The sequence below is a fragment of the Gordionus sp. m RMFG-2023 genome, chromosome 1 (assembly GCF_954871325.1).
Source record: "Gordionus sp. m RMFG-2023 chromosome 1, tfGorSpeb1-WG-v2, whole genome shotgun sequence".
Classification (NCBI taxonomy): Eukaryota; Metazoa; Nematomorpha; class Gordioida; order Chordodea; family Parachordodidae; genus Gordionus; species Gordionus sp. m RMFG-2023.
This window is the reverse complement of record NC_088775.1, coordinates 92,719,453-92,738,291: the sequence shown is the minus strand read 5'-3', so window position 1 is coordinate 92,738,291 and position 18,839 is coordinate 92,719,453. Positions and strand designations below refer to the sequence as shown.

The following is an 18,839-nucleotide window of genomic DNA, read 5'->3' as shown; positions in this document are numbered from 1 at the left end:
GATTTGGAAGTAAAGAGAGATGATCTAGTCGAGGAGTAATAAGACGCTTTAGTATATATATATATACCACTCAAAATCAAAAGTAATCATTCTCATTCTTAATATTTCTCTTCAGTCACTAAATATTCTGTCCCTAATTCTTAAGAATTTCCATAACACATGTTATTCTTATCTATTATAGCCATTCGAGACTTCCGTTACATTTAGTAACAGGCAAAGAATACAGAATATCTGTACGCGCTTTTTTCGATGACCATATAGATGTAGTTAATGAACTTTTATATTATGCCCACAATTATGTCTTCCTAAAACCTTAAATATTTTAAAAACCCTTTTATTATCGGTTACATTAAAAAGTTTATCACGATTTTATAAAAAACAATAATATTTAAGTTAATTTTATTAATATTTTGTTATTTAATGATGGGATTTATTGTATGGGGTACAATATAATATCAATCAATAAAAAAAATAAATGATTTTCAAGCATTAATATTTGGATATTATTGATAAATCATGAATGATCTTGATAGATTCCTTTCTAATAATAATATAGCACAAACTTTCCTTCTTTCCTTCCTTCCTTCCTTTATAATAGAAAAATAAAAAATAAATTAATTATAGACCCACAAAAAAGGGAATTATTTGTATCTAAAATATTTAAGTTTGTATTTTTTTTAAATACAAATTCCCCCTGAGCTTAAAAATATATATTTAATCCTATATTCCAGTTATCATGGTGGAATTCGGTGTTTCCGGTATAAAATAATTAATTGGTAATTTCGACGGAATAGCCAAAATAAATTTATATATGTTTGAGATCAAATAAAACTAGACCTCTAACATCAACACCAACAGATATTTTATTTTATATAAAGAGACATATTTAAAATGACTCCTTTTGCCTAACCACATAAAGTAAATTAAACATATGTTCGATTCTCGGGTGTAGTCTTTCCCTTTGCCTCAACTCTTTCCATCTTCAGCCCTTAGTGGACGTTTAAATGACAGTTTTATTAGCATGTTGCGCCTGCGCTTAAAATATAAGTAGGCTTGCCTCCACATACATTCAAAGGGTTCATCGTATTAAATACCCCTCCCCACCCCTCAAATCCTTTTACTATCCAGTTTGATTGAAATGAGGAATCCTTAGCTTAGCCCTAGCCCCTGTATGTATCCATGAGGGCGAAACGTTCAATAGAATGGATCTATAGGATCTCAATTTAATTAGCATGTACATTATATTTAATCCTCCCCTCTCCTCAATATTATTTGATAATGGTTTGTTTTTTTTTATGAAAGAGAAACAGGAGGAAAGCGTATCTTTCCTAAAACTCTATTTATTTTCGACCAATCGAAAATGTGTAAGATTTGTTGATTGAATGGCTTACGTCAAAACAAAAATTTAATCATATATTTATACGCTAGATGGCGACAGTATTTTTACCGTTTAAGTTTCTGACCCTTCCGTTTAGGACAACGAAACATGTGAGAATTCAAATCCAGAAAGAAGCAAAAAATATGGTTTCTAGTCAAGTGCAACCAAGATTTTACGAGCGGTTCAAAATTTAATATACATTTAGCTAAATCTGCAATCAGAGTTTCGTTAGGATTATCATTCCAAAAAAAAATTAATGTAAAATAAAAGTTTTAAAAAACGATATACTTAAAAGTTTGAAAATGACAACTTCATATTTTCGGAACTATATATATATATGATATCTCAGTTTCTGGTGGGAAGAGGAGTGACGTTTCAATTATGACTTACATTTAGGATCAGCTGATTACAATGATTATAGTATACCCATTCATTCATCTACGCCTTTCAATGGCCGACTTCTATGTATTATCCACTTTTGATCCTTTTATAATGTATGAATCAACAGTCCTAGATTAGTGACAATGTTTATATATAATGGTTTGTTCACTATTTAACGTTTTAATAAGTCACGTGAAAACTAAATGCATATGTAGCCTTTATAAACCATATACTAATTTTTTTTTCATTTAACTCATATTGAACAGGGGGAAGTGTTCAATAGAATAATTTATTTATATCGTTTGAATAATTAATTTAATTTACAAATGAAAAACAATGCAAGTTATTATATATGAGAAAAAACAAGTAATTCAAATAAAAATATATATGTATTTATGGTTCCACGTCATTACAGAGAAACCATTACAAAGAAAACAATTACGGAGAAACTTTTACAGAGAAAACAATTAAAGAGAATGTCGTTTAAAGAGAAAACAATTAAAGAGAATGTTGTTTAAAGAGAATTTTTTTATAGAGAATTATTTTATAGAGAATGTATTTTACAGAGAAACTTTTACAGAGAAAACGATTAAAGAGAATGTCGTTTAAAGAGAATTTTCTTATAGAGAATTATTTTATAGAGAATGTTTTTACAGAGAATGATTTTATAGAGAATTATTTTATAGAGAATGTTTTTACAGAGAATGATTTTATAGAGAATTTTTTATAAAATTTTATTTAAAGAATATGATTATATTATAAAAAATGTTAATCTATATAATATATAACATTTTTGTATAAATTTGTGTAATTATTACTTAGGGTGTGCATATTGTTTTTCTACTGGCCATATACTATGTGTTAACTTTTATTATAAATATTAAATATTTCTATATGTATGAAATACTTACAAAAGACCAATCTTACATCTCAATTTACCATCATTTATTTAATACATTAATATCTTAATTATCTTTTTGCTAAACTTTCTTAAATTTGTTCATCATTTGAAATAAAGTGAGTTTTTTAGAAAGAGATACTAATTTTGAAAGAAATCAGTCCAATAGATAAAATTTAATTTTTTTATATCATTATATTTGGTAGCATTAAAATAGAGTAAAATTGACACAATGCAAAACTCTATTTTTGAATTTCAGAAAGTTTTATAATCTTATATCATGTTTAAATAAAATTTTCGAAGGTTACAAATTTTAAATTATAGATGTGACACACGATCGTACACCTCTATGTGGTTATCAAAATATTTTTATGGCAGTAAAAGTGTTTATCAATTGAAAACAATCTATGTTATGTTATTCTATATAAACGACATTCTCTATCAGTGTTTTCTCTATAAAAGTTTCTCCGTAATTGTTTTCTCGATAAAAGTTTCTCTATAATTGTTTATTTTGTAAATGTTTGTCACTAAAGACCATTTTAGAATATTTTAAGTAATAATTTAATTATTTTTTTAAGTAATAATTTAATTATTTTCTTTTTAAATTTTGATAAATTTTTTTTAAATTATGGCTGAATTTATTTTAAGTAGTCGAAACAATAAGTTACTACTTCTTGATTTTTACTTATTTCAAAAGGAAAAAACATCTAACCAAACAACCTATTGGAGATGTATTCAATTCAATGTGGACGAATGCAGTGGACGTGCAAGAACTAAGAACGGAATCCCTATATTCCACAATCATAAACATAACCATGTACCAGACATTGCAGATATTGAAGCAAGAAGAGAGCTAAATAGAATTAAACAAGTGGCTTCTAGTTCCCAATCTCTGCCCAATAATATAATAGCCGATATATCTAGCAATATATCCATAGCCGCCACTGGTAAAATGCCCAGTTGTTCCTTAATTAAAAGGACAATTCAAAGGAAAAGACGCCAAGTAGGAAGAGCGCCTGCCGTTCCTGTAAGCCTGATTGACTTGGTCATACCAATCGAATATCAATTATCCAATAATAATGAACAATTTTTACTTTATGATAGTGGTCATCATGATCACCGATGCATAATATTTTCTACCATTAAAAATTTACAATTTTTATCAACATGCGATAAATGGTATGCAGATGGCACATTCAAAACATGCCCCCCTCTCTTCCAGCAAATATACACCATCCACGGGATGAAACATAAAACCATTATTCCCGCTATTTATGTTCTGATGGCATCAGGTCGCCAACAAGATTACCTTAATATTTTCAATCAAATTAAAAATTTCCAAATTTTTTTAAATCCAAAAGTTATTATGATTGATTTTGAATTAGCAGCCTTATCTGCTTTTAAACAGTCATTTCCAATGACTGCATGCGCGGGTGTCTGTTCCATATGTCGCAATGCATATGGCGCACGGTCCAGAAAAATCCCCGCATTTGCAATGCATACAAAAGCGAAACTAATTTTGCTATGTATATAAAGATGCTAATGTCACTGGCATATGTCCCAGTTGGGGACGTAATTCACGGATTTGAGGAATTATGTGCCTCCATATTCTATCAAGAAAATAGGGCTATTCTCGCCCCCTTGATAGAATATTTTGAAGAGACATGGATTGGGAAAATGATAGCGATGGAGAGGAGGTCTCCGATATTTGGTATTTCCCTATGGAATTGTTATGAATCGACACTAGCTAGTGAACCGAATACAAATAATTCTGTAGAGGGCTGGCATCGGAGTTTTTCGTCTCATATAAGTTCCCATCATCCAACAATCTGGAAATTTATAAAGAGTTAGTAATTATATTGTATTTTAAATTTTAAAAATCTTTTCATTTATAGCTCTCAAAGACGAAGATAGCCTTAATAGTTATAAATTGGAACAATATTCTTTAGGACTATTAGCTCCAGTGTCAAAGAAAGAATATCGAGAAAGATCCAAAAGGATTCTTCTAATTGTTGAAGATTTCCATTCAAGAACCATGATGGATTATTTAGGGGCTTTATCCCACAATTTAAATTTAAATGTTTAATTTAATAATATAATTGTATTTTTTTATATTGGTATATTATTTATACTATGTTTATTTGGATTTATTATGAATAAAAATTTATTTGATATTTCGAAATGAACATTGCTAACCTCTTATTTGGTATTTTATCTAGGCTTATAATAACTTCATATACAAATGGTATTCTATTCTCTAATTTGGAATTCACAAAATATAAGAAGCGCTCTATATAACATTTTTTTCTTATTTATCATCATTTTAAGATTATCTAAGGTTTATGATATTAAATCACCGATAAATTACACCAAAAGCTCAATAATTATAGTTTTCTCTATAAAAATTTCGCTAGTTATTTATGAAAAATAGTAGTGACTAGTTATATTAAAAAAAAGAAAACTAGTAACTGTAACTAGTTATATTTCTCCAAATTTAGCTACTAACTTAACTAATTACAGTTACATTTCCAAAGTAACTTTTAACAACATTATATAAGGTAATTATAATATTTAATATTATTTCAAATACTAAAAAATTTTTTCCTTGAAATAATTACACAAATTTTTTAAAAAATAATCATATTCTTTATAAAAAATTCTCTATAATAGTTTTCTCTATAAAATAATCATATTCTTTATAAAAAATTCTCTATAATAGTTTTCTCTATAAAATAATTCTCTTTAAACATAAAAAATTCTCTATAATAGTTTTCTCTATAAAATAATTCTCTTTAAACGACATTCTCTTTAATTGTTTTCTCTGTAAAAGTTTCTCTGTAAATTACATTCTCTATAAAATAATTCTCTATAAAAAAATTCTCTTTAAACGACATTCTCTTTAATTGTTTTCTCTGTAAAAGTTTCTCTGTAAAATACATTCTCTATTAAATAATTCTCTATAAAAAAATTCTATTTAAACGACATTCTCTTTAATTGTTTTCTCTGTAAAAGTTTCTCTGTAAATGTTTTCTCTGTAATGGTTTCTCTGTAATGACGCGATACCTGTATTTATATATATATTCTGTTGCCTTAAGATATATAACTAAACTTTTAAATATAATTATTTAAGTATAACTGACATTTTAAATATAAGTAATAAAATAACATGCAACAACTCATAAGCAGTAAATCTATTCCAAACTGATAAGAAACATCAATAGAACCGAAAATATGTAATTATTCCTAGAAATTGCTAAATAGCTTCAAGTGTTCTAAGAAAATGGAAAAATAGAAAATTTATTACTATAAGCCGCATCGCGACTATAAAACCCCGGGACAAATATTTTTAGTCATAAATTATGTGGAAATAAAATAAAGTAAGAGACAAAATCCTGAATAAAAATTCTTCGATATTCGTTAAAAAAAAGAAAGCTACGCAAGTTTATTTATCTTATTACTTCTTTTCTAGCAAATCACTTTTAATCTTAACCACCTTAACCCTGGCCCGAGTGGTTGCTTCCTCAAGCCCACATTACTCTAGTCTCTCTGAGCAACACCTGCCACTCAGAAAAATGATGATTTATTTTTTCGTGACATCAACTTAGGTCTGTTATCTTAAATATATTTTAAAAAAAACTTAATTGTAAAAAAATTAAAATAAAGAAAAACGAAAAAAAATATTAAAAAAACAAAATAATATACAAAAAATAACATTTTTTTTTCTTCAAAAATTAATAAATTTATTTATTTGTATTTTTGATATTTAGGACACACATATTAATAAGGTTGATTTTCATCCTAATCTTTCCATTTTTGGCGGGAATATTTTATTTGATAAACAGGTAAAAAAAAATCAAAATTGAAGAAAACTAGTTAATTAGAAATAAATTGACATTTATTGGCATGGTGTTTTTATGACATTTTGTAGTTAAATATCTTAAATTCTAACAAAGCCTTTTGACTTGAATAGCACAATTATAATGAATATAAAAATATTATATTTATTTTCAGTTTTGCCGAGGGGGGGGGGGTTTAAATACCAGAACATTATTGATTGATTGAATTTTAAAAAATTAGTATATAACCTATTCACCTAAAAATTCTATTTTATCAAGGTGATGGACATACACTTCATGCTGACAAATGACAGGATAGCGGTTATAGGAAGGGCTCGATTTGAGCGAATTTTTTGAAAGCGGCTAAAACTCAATATTTTATTCAGGAAAAAATTATTAAGTACGCCCCGAATATTTTGTTCATAGATGACACAAAATTTAGACATCTAGAAGCTAAATCTGGAGGTTTAGGCGATTTTTCTGGATAAATTTATTAAGTTTTAGAAACGTTTTTAAGACATCGGCTCAGAGCGATCCGTTTAACAACACCCCGGCTAAGGCCGATGCTCAATTTTAACCATATTTTCACTGATTTTAACCTCTCGCGGAGCAGTATGTAATTCATACTATAATACCTAAGGATCTATTGTCTCTGAATATAATTCTAACCGTTTAACATGCTGCAATGTATCGAATAGTTAGTCATTTAAGCTCCTCGCCTTTTTATTTATTTTTTACACCAGCCAGTTATCTTACGTATTATTAGGGATCATAAATATTTTAAGTCACTTTCAATATGGAAGCCAATCACCAATTTTCTTATAAAAAATATATCGGAATAAGAAAAGAAATGTTTTTTTTTTCTTTATTCAAAGGGGGGGGGGATAGTAAAACTTGACTGGCTCAGGTTAGCCGGATGGTGAAACTTTATTAAGATATTTTTCGGATCGGACCGTTATAATTTTTTTTTAAAAGAAAAACGACTTAAATTTTGATTCCTAAGCTTAAAAGAAGTTTGCCAAATTCCGAAAGCCCGTAAAAAATAATTGGCGCATATTGTCCTACACGGGTAGCACAATATTTTGGCGGTCCGATCAGCTGACCGCAGCCCTTCTAGAAGTCTCGATCTCCTATTATCTTCCCTTCCCCCTATAATATATTTAAAAAATTATTTTAAGAGTATGCTTGGAAACTTAAGGTCCCAGGTTAAATCCTGATAAGGTACTGTAATTAAGTTTTACTTCGATGACTGACATGTAAAGATATGTAACAAGATAAATATCCGAGCTTAGAAATGTCAACCCTATTCACCGACATACTTGGGACAGCTGGGTGCTAAGGATACTTGTTCCAATAAATCAAGATACAAAAATTTTTAAATTAGAAATGAAAGGGATAGCACGAATAACACGAAGAGGAGAGAGTCTTATTACACTATATATAAACATTGTCACTAATCTAGGACTGTTAATTCATACATTATAAAAGCATCAAAAGTGTATTTTACAAAGAAGTCGGCCATTGAAAGGCGTAGAAGAATGAATGGGTATACTATAATCAGTGTAATCAGCTGATCCTAAATGTAAGTCATAATTGAAACGTCACTCCTCTTACAACCAGAAAAAGGTGAAAGTGAATTCTTTAAAATAAAAAAATCGCATTATTTTTATTAGAACTGAAATAATTTCCTCAAAAGCATGAATCACGTATAAATAATATAATATTTTTATATTTTAATTTTCTAATATATATATATATATAAAATTTTTCCCAATATTTCCCAATTTTAATAGAAGGAAGAAAAAAAAATTGAACACTCAAATTTTCTCCCAATAATTTTAAAACTATGTTTAATTATTAACAGGCGCGATGGGGAAATCTGAAGCTGCTGCATCCTAAGGGTGCTACTAACTCGATCCCTTTTGATGTCAGGAAATCGATAATTTTATCGGGGTCCATCGCGTCTGCCAGTCTTTTAATTTCGCTATTTTTTTTTTATAAATATTTTTTTAAAAAAGAAAACATATGTTATTTAAAAGTAAATATACAATTTAATGGTGGTCATGTAACGAAAATTTATATATTGGAGAGAGGAGAAGATGTCACTCTAGTGGTGTTGACATTATTATTTATTTCTTTTACGAAAAACTATATTTAATATTATCAAATTAAAATTTAATTTTTCTTACATGTATATAGGAGACATGGGGTCGGGTAAACCTCCGGGGGCAAAACAAACCACTTAATTTCATTTTAAGATTAAATAGACTAGAAAGTCATTTTTTCAAAAATTTTATCCTCAATGTAGCTTTTATTAGCACTCATCAATGGGCAAAGAAAAATACGCAAGAGTTATAACTGACCCAAAAAATCGGTTCTACTAATCCCAGTCTTCCCCTATATATATATAGTAATTCTTTCAAAATATTGGCTCCATATTTTACTCAAATAAAGAAACTAATTTTTTAAAAAAAAACTCTATTAGGATAGGAATAATGCACTAAATTTTGCCGTTTTTATCTTAATTTGTAGCTTAGTTTTCTAAATAAAATTCTAAGTATAAATCAAGTGAAATATTACGCTACAACGCTTTTAGGGACATCACGATCCATTTTCAATTTAAGATTGATATATATCCTATCTATATTTTTTTTTTATAATTATATATAATAAATATATATATATAAATTTTAATAAGCGAAAAGGAAAAAAGGATGTACCATTAACCAAAATAACTCGACACCCAGCCTTCATCTAAAAAATATGGGCAAAAAATAGAAGAAACGCAAGGAATAGATTAGTAAATCAGATCTCCCTCCATTGATAGCAGAAGTGTGTTAGAGCATGGGATATCCGAAGCTCCACCAGCCTCGAAGCTAGGGTCAGACTCAGACCGTGAAAAACAGTTTGCAGGGCTCTAATAAGTGTGTCGGATGGAAGGTAATGAGATATAGAAGATTTATTCTGGTATTATTTGAATTTATATAAAAAATAAAGATGGTGGATTCCATAAGAAGAGCAGGCTTTTACTATTGTAGAGTGATACTTAGCGATATGTAGAAACCAAATTGATTAATTAATAAAAAGCACTTCAGCTCTCTAAGTACGATTCTCAAAGTGTTCACTAGAGTGTACGGAGTTTACATTGTTTTCTCTCTAAATGAGAACTGTAGAGAGATATGTCTTAAGATGGTTCACATGGAAGTAATACGAATAAACAAGTGATTACATAAAGGTAGGGGAGGCTAAGAAGCCATAAAGAGAAGGAGTGCAATACAATTTTTTTTCCTCTTTTCATTTAATTAAGGGTGCTTTTTTTGTGTGACTCTAACTACAAAGAATACAAAGGTGATATAAATAATTGGGTAATTAGTGCTGAATTATGGCGTCTCTGCCAATGTTTTAACTTTTATCAGCATTGAGTAAACTTCATCTCTTCCAAGGATTTTTATAGATTTATTTAGGAAATTTCTGATTGCATCAATTATGACGGATGAAAAATCTTTTAGAACTTCCAATCAGTTTACTATAATAATCTTTTGTTTTGTGTTATTGTAAGGGACAGCGAAGAAATTTATCGTTAACCAATTCTTCGTCAAGTCATGTGATTTGTTTAACAGAATCTGATTGGGTTACCCGTCTAGTATTACTCTAAGGTTTAGGCTTTCAATTTGTAATATTTATTTTTGAAATATTAACTAACGCGTTTGACTGGATTGAAAGAAGCATATATATGTACTAACTAGTAAGGAAATATTAACTGCTGCAAACTGTACCTCATTCTGGCTGCATCATTTAGAAAATTTGACTAAGAGAATGGGCATGAATGATTGCGCAAAAATCTTACTTGGATTTATATCCGTAATATAAAAAATTCTAGATATCCGGGTATACTGTCTTACCCGGAGTCGCGTATATTTAACTAGTTAAATGGAATCCGTGTGTAGAGCCTCACAAAGCCCAGGCGGTTTAGGATAATCACTCGCGAATTAACTCAATACAGAAGTTTAAGCCCCTTTTTTGATCATGTATACTCAGCCTATTTGATAGTATAACCAATTTTTTCACAATTTAATAACAGCCTAAACATATCATTCTATGTCTACTAATTGGGGTAAATGGAAGAATAGATGATCAATATAGCCAATATTTTGGACAAAGATGATATTAGCCTAGAAGAAATACTTCTTAAAAAGGTTTTAAAGGTATGATTTGAAGTATTTTATTTAATAATAATAATAGATTTATATTCTACCACTCAATGATTGTCAATCACAAACTATTTTGTGGCTAATAGAATGTTAAAATTTTCGAAACAGCTATTTTATCAGATGGTAGTGACTTGTGTCACGGGACGAGAGAAATTCAAAATGAAATGGAGGAATAGATTAAAAATGAACCCACGTGATTGTTATAGTTTAGTATACAATTTTTAATATTTAGTTAAGAGGACAATATATATATATATATATATTGGGCGTTAAAGATTTGATTATTATCAGAGTTGTTAAAAGATACCTAATAAATGGATCTAGATACAGATACATCTTCTAGAATAATATCTATATACAGATATTTAAATCAAAAATCTATCTAGATACAGATAAGATACCACATTTTTATATCTAGATACTTTAACAACTCTGATTATTATTATTTAATATTTTGCTTGAAATCTAAAAAAAAAATAAAAGAGGAAATATTTATGGAAAAAACTGTATTGTTGTACCAGCGTCTAGTTCTAAATAAAGTATAAGTTGTCTCTTAGTCTATATCACCTAAGATGTTAAAAGCTTGCATACTCTATTCTTAAAGATAATGGAGCACATTGCAAGATATGTTTTTTTTTGTTTGACCCCGGCTAAGTTCAAGATATATATATATATGTTTAATTTCTATAATTTACAAGTCCTGATAAAAAAAATAATATGAAATTTAAGATATTTTGACAAATAATATTATCTAAGAAAAACTATACTACCACCACCCCCCCCCCCCCACACAGCTAATTCCTGCTTAGGCGCTTGACAAGTTGGGGGGGGGTGATGCCCACCACAAATAATCAAAAAATATTTTACGTTTCTAATCAATAATAAACAAAAAAAAATTAAGTGTATTTTTATTTCAGGAAACTTGATTCGCATTTCACTCTTATCTAGAATGAATCCACGGGCTGAATTTCTATATGTATATGACAAATTAATTTGTTTTATTTTTGTGTTTCGTTTAAAATGTGGAAATATTATTTTATACAAATAACTTTACGAGGTAATAATCCATGAATGTTCACTGCTACCATTTTTTCATCGTGCCTATGATAAATCATCATCAACGGTCCTGTAACTAAATTTCCATATACATCGTCTTTCAATTCTTTATAACATTTTATTTTGATATTCAAAATTATATTATATAAAAATATTTTTATAAAAAAAAATATATATATTGTTTATTAATATAGTAATATTAAACATTTTAAATCCCCCAAAAAAATTAATTAATAATATTTTTTAAATGCTGGCTTTACGAGTTTCGAAAAATTCCTTAACAATTTATATATCTTTTTCTTTATAAGAGTTATAACCAATTATTTTTTTTACAAGGTTTCAAAGATCGAACCTTAAACTACAATATAAAAACCTAATTGAACTATTCGGACCTAATATTATTTAGATTTTATTTTATGTATCTATACATGTTAAACGAAAAATTTTGATGATTCGTAGTATTCATAGAAATGATAAAGTAATTGATGCGTGTACCAGTCAGGAATGAATATCGAATAACCAAAAAAAAAGAGAATACAAATAAATTAAATTATTTGCTTTGTTAGAAATCTAATGAATTAACTTAGTACTAATGATTGGAGTTCTGATAAAACAATATAATTAAAAATAAGTATAACACAAATTTAATAATTATATTTAACCCAATCTGTTAAATAATTATACGTATTTATGTTAGCGTCGATGTGTTTTTTTCCCGGCAAAGTGTTATTCTAACTCTAAATTCAATTTTTTGAGCGCGTTTTTTTTAAATTTAAAAATTTAAAAATATCATTTTACCGAACATGTGTACCGTCATGTTTAGAATGCCCACCCTATAAATTTCAGACACCTTCGCCCGAAGAAGATATAATTTTATCTAAAATTCTTCCGTTATTTTTTTTATATATATTTATACGTGACCTCTAGAGTTAGGGTTAGGCACGTATTCTAAACATGCTGGAACACACTTCCCGGTAAAAAAAATCAAAATTTTAAATTTCAAAAAAATGGCGCTCAAAAAACTATTTGCCGGGAAAAAAAAACGCACACATTGACGCTAACACATATATTTATAAATTTAAATTTTCTGTTTATCATTATTAAAAAAAATTACTTTAAAAAATAAACTTTAACTCCCCTCTATTGGTGCTGTTAAACGGGTCGGTTTGAGTCGATTTTCAAAAACCGCCAACCCAATGTTTCATCCAGAATAATATTATGCAAGCCCGAAGATTTTACTCGTAGAAGGAACTAAGGTCTTGACATCTATTGGCGAAATGTCATAGCTAAGGGCAATATTTTTCTGGCCAAAATATCCGGCTCAAAGCGAGTCGTTTAACAACACTTCCATTTATTATCCGGTAGAAAAAATCGATAGAAACAAACTAAGGTTCACCCTTTTTCTAACGCCATGTTATTATTTAATTTTTACCAATACCATTTTATAATTACAATTATAAAATTTGCCTATTTAAGTACAAAATATATAATGGTCTGTCTTGTGAGATTTTTTTTTTAAGTATTAATTTTAAATTATACAATAATAATGATGGGGCAATTTTTTGGTGTTTCAAATAATATATATTTTTGTTTTTATGATTATTGGGATATTGTGATGGTCAGTGAACGGATTTACCGAATATCATATTGAATTCATGATCGTCGCTGGCTCCATAGTATTCCATCCCCCTTATACAATTCCATTGCATGGTATACTATATTAGGAATATTTTTTTTAATCGATAAAAATATATAATATATATATCATATAAGTTCGAAAATAGATATTAATATATTCATTTTTTAAAAAACTAAATAATTTTGTTTTGTGGAATAAAAAATCTATAACTATTATTGGAATTGAATGTTAGTGGGGGGGGGGGGGATATTTAAATATAATGCGCAATCGTAAATCAAAATAAAAAGAATGTAATGATTCATTAGAACATATATTGGTTTTCTTTGTTCCCAAACCAGAAACTTTAACATTATGAGAGCAAAAAAATATCTAAACACAACATTATTTTATTCCTTCTTAGACCCCCCCCCCTCCTGCCACCGCCATCTTTTTTTTTTAAAAAACCATTCTTTAGAAACAGATTTTCATTTTTCAAAGGAAACATTTTTAATAAGAAATATTAATTTTTTTTTTTGCAACTAAACTTTAAAAATTAGATCTTATTAAGGCTGCATTCAAAGAGGAGACGGATACGTTATTTACACCCGTTCCGTCAAATGTCTATCTCATTAAAAATGATAAATATATGTTCAAAGTGAGTCCGTTTCGATACCTTCCTAACTTAAAAACCCGGCAAATTTTGACTTTTTATAGAGCGTTATAACGTTTATACTTATAAATTTTTATAAAAATGAAAATCAATATATATATATGGTTTTTAATGAGATTGACGTTTGACGTAACGGATGTAAAAAAAAACGGGTCCGTCTCCACTTTGAATGCAGCCTAAAAAAAAATTTTGAAATAAAAAGAAAGTCATGGTTAATGTTGTTAACCGGCTCGATTAGACCCGGTTTTTAAAAACCGGACCGGCTCGATTAGACCCGGTTTTTAAAAACCGGCAAACTCAATATTTTTAGCCAGAAAAAATATTGTTTTAAGCCCCGAGATTTTGTTAACAGATGTTCAAACCTTTGTGCCATCTATGAGCAAAATCTTAAGACCTGCCATAATTATTTTCCTCATAAAATATTGAGTTTCTGGTCATCGATAAAAGGTAAAACGCATGCGTGAAAATTATTTTGGAACTTGTAAAAGGAATTCTATTGGATGAATATATAACTTTTTAAAAAAAATATCATAATTTCGTCAAATCATCTAAAAAAGAAATAGGGTCATCGATAAAGGTAAATCGCATGCGCGTAAATTACTTGGAACTTGTGGAAGGAATTATTTACTTTTTTTTTATTGATTGGAGGAATTTATAAATCCTTTGCTCAGCCATGACTTCCGTTTGTGTTTTTTTTTAAATATTAATTATTTAAGCTATTTTTTTTTTTTATAAAGATTATTATTTTTTCCATAGTACAACCAACTATTCTTATATAGTTCGGAAACATGGCCAACCAAAGTATCAGACGAGAGAAGTCTACAAACTCTGGAGATGAGAATGCTGAGGATGATTGCTGGGGTTACATGAAAGGATAAAGTGCGCAGTACAAGAATACTAGGAAGTTTAAAGGTAGTAGTGCCCATTAAGACTAAGATAATGGTAAACAGACTTAAGTGGTCGGGCAACGCAATGAGAAGACCTATGTGAACTATATAGGAAATAAGGTTGAGAGTTTGGAAGTGATGGGCAAACGTAAAAGAGGAAGGCCAAAAACTTCAATGGGGCTATTGAGTTAGAGCCAAAATGAAGAAAGTATAAATTAGATAAAAGAGAATTGTTTGTTTGTTTGTGTTTTTTTCTTTCTTTCTTCCTTTCCTTTCCTTTCCTTTCCTTTCCTTCCTTTCCTTCCTTTCCTTTCCTTTCCTTCCTTCCTTCCTTCCTTCCTTCCTTTCCTTCCTTTCCTTCCTTCCTTTCCTTCCTTTCCTTCCTTCCTTCCTTCCTTCCTTCCTTCCTTCCTTCCTTCCTTCCTTCCTTCCTTCCTTCCTTCCTTCCTTCCTTCCTTCCTTCCTTCCTTCCTTCCTTCCTTCCTTCCTTCCTTCCTTCCTTCCTTCCTTCCTTCCTTCCTTCCTTCCTTCCTTCCTTCCTTCCTTCCTTCCTTCCTTCCTTCCTTCCTTCCTTCCTTCCTTCTTCCTTCATTTTTTCAGGTCTGGTTAGAGATTTTAGCTTAGCCCGGGCTACATAAATAAATTTTAAAAAAATTAATGGGACATTTTAGGGGATTCGTTTTTTCAGCTAAATAAAATCAATCAATATTAATCTATATAAAGGTTTTTAATTTAATTTAATTTTATTTTATCATTTTTGTAATTTTAAATATGAAATATGAAAATACAAAGGGTTTTTAAATGAATGTGATAAAATAACAATTTTTATAATTATAATTCAGTATTTTTTTAATTTATATAAAAATTAATATAAATTAGAGGTAGTTTCTAAAGTTCGTTGCAAAATTGGCTCAAATTTCTAGGGTGCAAATACTGCACATGCTAGAATACATTTCCGGTTATATGGGATTTTAAAATTTTTTAAAATCCAAGAGATTCCGAATCCCCATACGACATCACGTTAGAGCGTCAATGTGTTATTTTATTTCAGCTTTAAAATCATTTTTTTGGTCGCGTTTTTTTTTTAAATTTAAAAAAAAAAATCAGATTTTTAACCGGAAATACACTTCATCATGTTTGGAATACCTATCATGGCGGCATACATTTCCGTTAGATTTTTAAAAATTTAAACAAAACGCCAAAAAACGATTTAAATTTGAATAAAAAAAAATATACAACACAATGTAGCTAACATATATTCGATAATAGGAGGAGATTTGCAGTATTCCGTTTTGCCCCGGATTTATTTAAAAAAAAGACCTGGGCCACATACCCGGTTGGGGTTGACCTTAGCGGGCTTTAGGTCTTGGTCCGCAGGTCTATGTTACGGATATTTACAAAATGTCCCTAAAAAGAGTTTAATCAAAAGCTTGCTTCTAATTATTTACAAAAAAATTATTTAACTTTTTGACTTATTTTCATTTAGTTTATATATTGACATACTATATTTATCTGTTTGAAGAGATGAGGGGTAGAGTGGAGTGTAGGAGAAAATTGCTCGAATCATATTCTATGAAAATAGCAAGACTGGCGATGCATTTATTAAAAGTGTACATCGATAGAAAACAGCTGGGGACGCCATTTTTGGTTGCCCATATCATTGTTGAAAATTTTTTTTAACGATAGCGCCAATTTATTTCTATGTCCTGACGCAAACTTTATTAAAGAATTGATTGATCCTTAGAAGATAGTAAGAAAGCAAAGGAAATCAATTTGAATAATTATGGGTTACAAAATGGCGGCTCCAGCTGATTTGCATTTCAACCGACACCTTTAAATGCCCTATTATGAATGACTTCGTCAGTCTAGAGGTTATTATTATTAATATGTCATTTGGTGAATAGTCAAATTTTTTTAAGAGAGTAAATTGTTCGGTTAATAATTAATTTATTGTATACTTTTGAAAGAAGGAAATATTAAATTTTGGTTTAACACAAAAAAGTAAATAAATATATTTTTACGTTTTCAGAATTTTTCCGAGGCGTGCAGCAATCATACTTACTTTCGACGTGTCCCAATGACACCATGGCAATCAAAAAATAGAAAAATGTCTTTATTATTTATTTATTTTTTTTTTAAAAAAATGATAATTTTATATAATACTTTGGTTTGTAAATAAATAAAAAAAATCATATAAAATTTTAGGGGAAGATACATTGGGAGAACTAGTGTTGTTAAAACAGCGTAGACATCCTTATCCAGAAATATTCTAATCAATCTTCAAGTTGAGACACTCAACTTAGAAGCTTAAATTCAATTTTTTAGGCTAAAAGCTTGACTCTAAGACACAATAGAGATGGTCAAGGTTAGGGAATTTACCGACATTTAAGAGGAAGATACATTGGGCGAACATCGCAATTTAATTGAAAGAAAGTGTTGTTAACCGGGTCGATTCGAGCCGGTTTTTAAAAAAAATGGCTGACTCAAGATGCCAGGAAAAAATAGGGTCTAAGAGTAAAGATCTAGCCACTTAGATGTTCAATCCTATGTGCCACTTATGAGCACCATCTTTAGGGATTGAGTAATAGAATTCTGGATAAAATATCGAGTTTCGAGCCGTTTAGCAACATTAATTGTAAGCCAAATTAAAGTTCCGATGATTAAAACCTCCCCTTATTCGCAGTTTAACGCGAATTTTCGGTGAAAGAATAACATTGGAGCGTATTTTTGTATAATTCGCTGCGAATTTCGGGATAAATTCCGACTGAGAAAGGGGGGGGGGAATAAGTTTTTAATATTTAAATGATATATTAAACCTGTAACATGGTCATTGTTTTTCCTTCCAAAAAAATGTATATGTTCTAATATCCGAATTAAATATTATTTTTTTTCTTAGAAAATGTCGAAATTATTTTAATGAAAATAAAAAAATTTTAAATATGGCCGATCCAAAATTATTTATTTTTTTTTGTAATATTTAAAAAAAATAAAATATGGAGGAGGGAAGGAAGTTAGTAGGAGGTGGAAAAAACAAACAACAACAAAATGTTTATAAAATTTGTTAGATAGTCAGCAAAAACATTAGTATATTAGTTTTAATAATATATTGTAGATAGAACCTTATAATTTTAAATAATATAAATTTTTTTCTTTTTTTAAAAATTGTTATATTATAGTAACCCTTTGGAAAAATATTAGGGGGGGGGGTGAAATATAATATAATGTTGACCATCTCTACATTTAAAATAAAATTAAGAAAATAATATAAAATTATCAGAGATTTTGTTAGAAAGATACTTTTAAAATGGATCTTGATACATCGTCTAAAATGTTAGCCAGATACTAGTGTTTGTAAAACAATGGCTGACTCAAACATTATAGCCAGGTAAAAAATGATGCCTACAAGCGTCGATATTTCGCCAAATAGATGACCAATCCTGTGTGCCCACTATGAACACGATCTTTACGCATGCGCAATATTTTTCTGGATAAAATATCGAGTTGGCCGTTTTTAAAAATCGAGTCAAATTGAAGGGTCAATTAGTCGAAAGAAGGAAAATAAGATAAAAAAAAACTTTAAAAAAAAAAATTTTATATTTTTAAATTAATTGGTGTCTAGGGTCGGGCTGACAATATTTTCATTTCCGGTCGGGTCATCCGGGAGAATTTTAAAATAAATCGCCGGTTTGATAAATTTGGCCCGATGCAGATCACTTAAATCGAGGCGTTATCTTTTTTTTTTGCGTTTTTTTTTTCAAATAGCTTATTTTAAATAGTGTAAAAGTATATATTTATGAACGTTTTTTTCCCGCTAAAAACGCGGCGCTTTCAGTAGCGGATATGATTAGCTCCTTAAAAAAAAGTATTTTTCTTTCTTTCTAACTCTAAAACTTGGTTCCATTTT

General features: G+C 29.0%; 2 protein-coding genes across 2 annotated transcripts; one reads left to right on the top strand and one right to left on the bottom strand.

Moving 5' to 3' along the window:
- Positions 1-3,285: 3,285 nt before the first annotated feature.
- Positions 3,286-4,191, top strand: LOC135930955 (uncharacterized). Its single transcript, XM_065467758.1, has one exon. The coding sequence runs from the start codon at positions 3,286-3,288 to the stop codon at positions 4,189-4,191; it is 906 nt and encodes a 301-aa protein (XP_065323830.1).
- A 4,077-nt stretch (positions 4,192-8,268) lies between these two features.
- On the bottom strand, positions 8,269-17,836 carry LOC135922241 (uncharacterized). Its single transcript, XM_065456654.1, has 6 exons — positions 17,752-17,836; positions 16,957-17,046; positions 13,397-13,475; positions 11,759-11,866; positions 9,074-9,134; positions 8,269-8,477 (listed from the first exon to the last, which is right to left on the bottom strand). Exons 1-6 carry the CDS (start codon positions 17,764-17,766, stop codon positions 8,351-8,353), a joined length of 480 nt encoding a protein of 159 aa, XP_065312726.1. The 5' UTR covers positions 17,767-17,836; the 3' UTR covers positions 8,269-8,350.
- Between the last annotated feature and the right edge of the window lie 1,003 nt (positions 17,837-18,839).

What these genes read in the sequence shown, in the direction of transcription:
- LOC135930955 (XM_065467758.1), top strand. Translation starts at nt 3,286, where the DNA reads ATGGCTGAATTTATTTTAAGTAGTCGAAACAATAAGTTACTACTTCTT.
- LOC135922241 (XM_065456654.1), bottom strand. An exon ending in TGAATTCAATATGATATTCG is followed by an intron (nt 11,867 to 13,396) that starts GTAAATCCGTTC and finishes AATGTTATAAAG; the next exon opens with AATTGAAAGACGATGTATAT. An exon ending in CATTCATGGATTATTACCTC is followed by an intron (nt 9,135 to 11,758) that starts GTAAAGTTATTT and finishes AAAAAAATATAG; the next exon opens with ATAGGATATATATCAATCTT.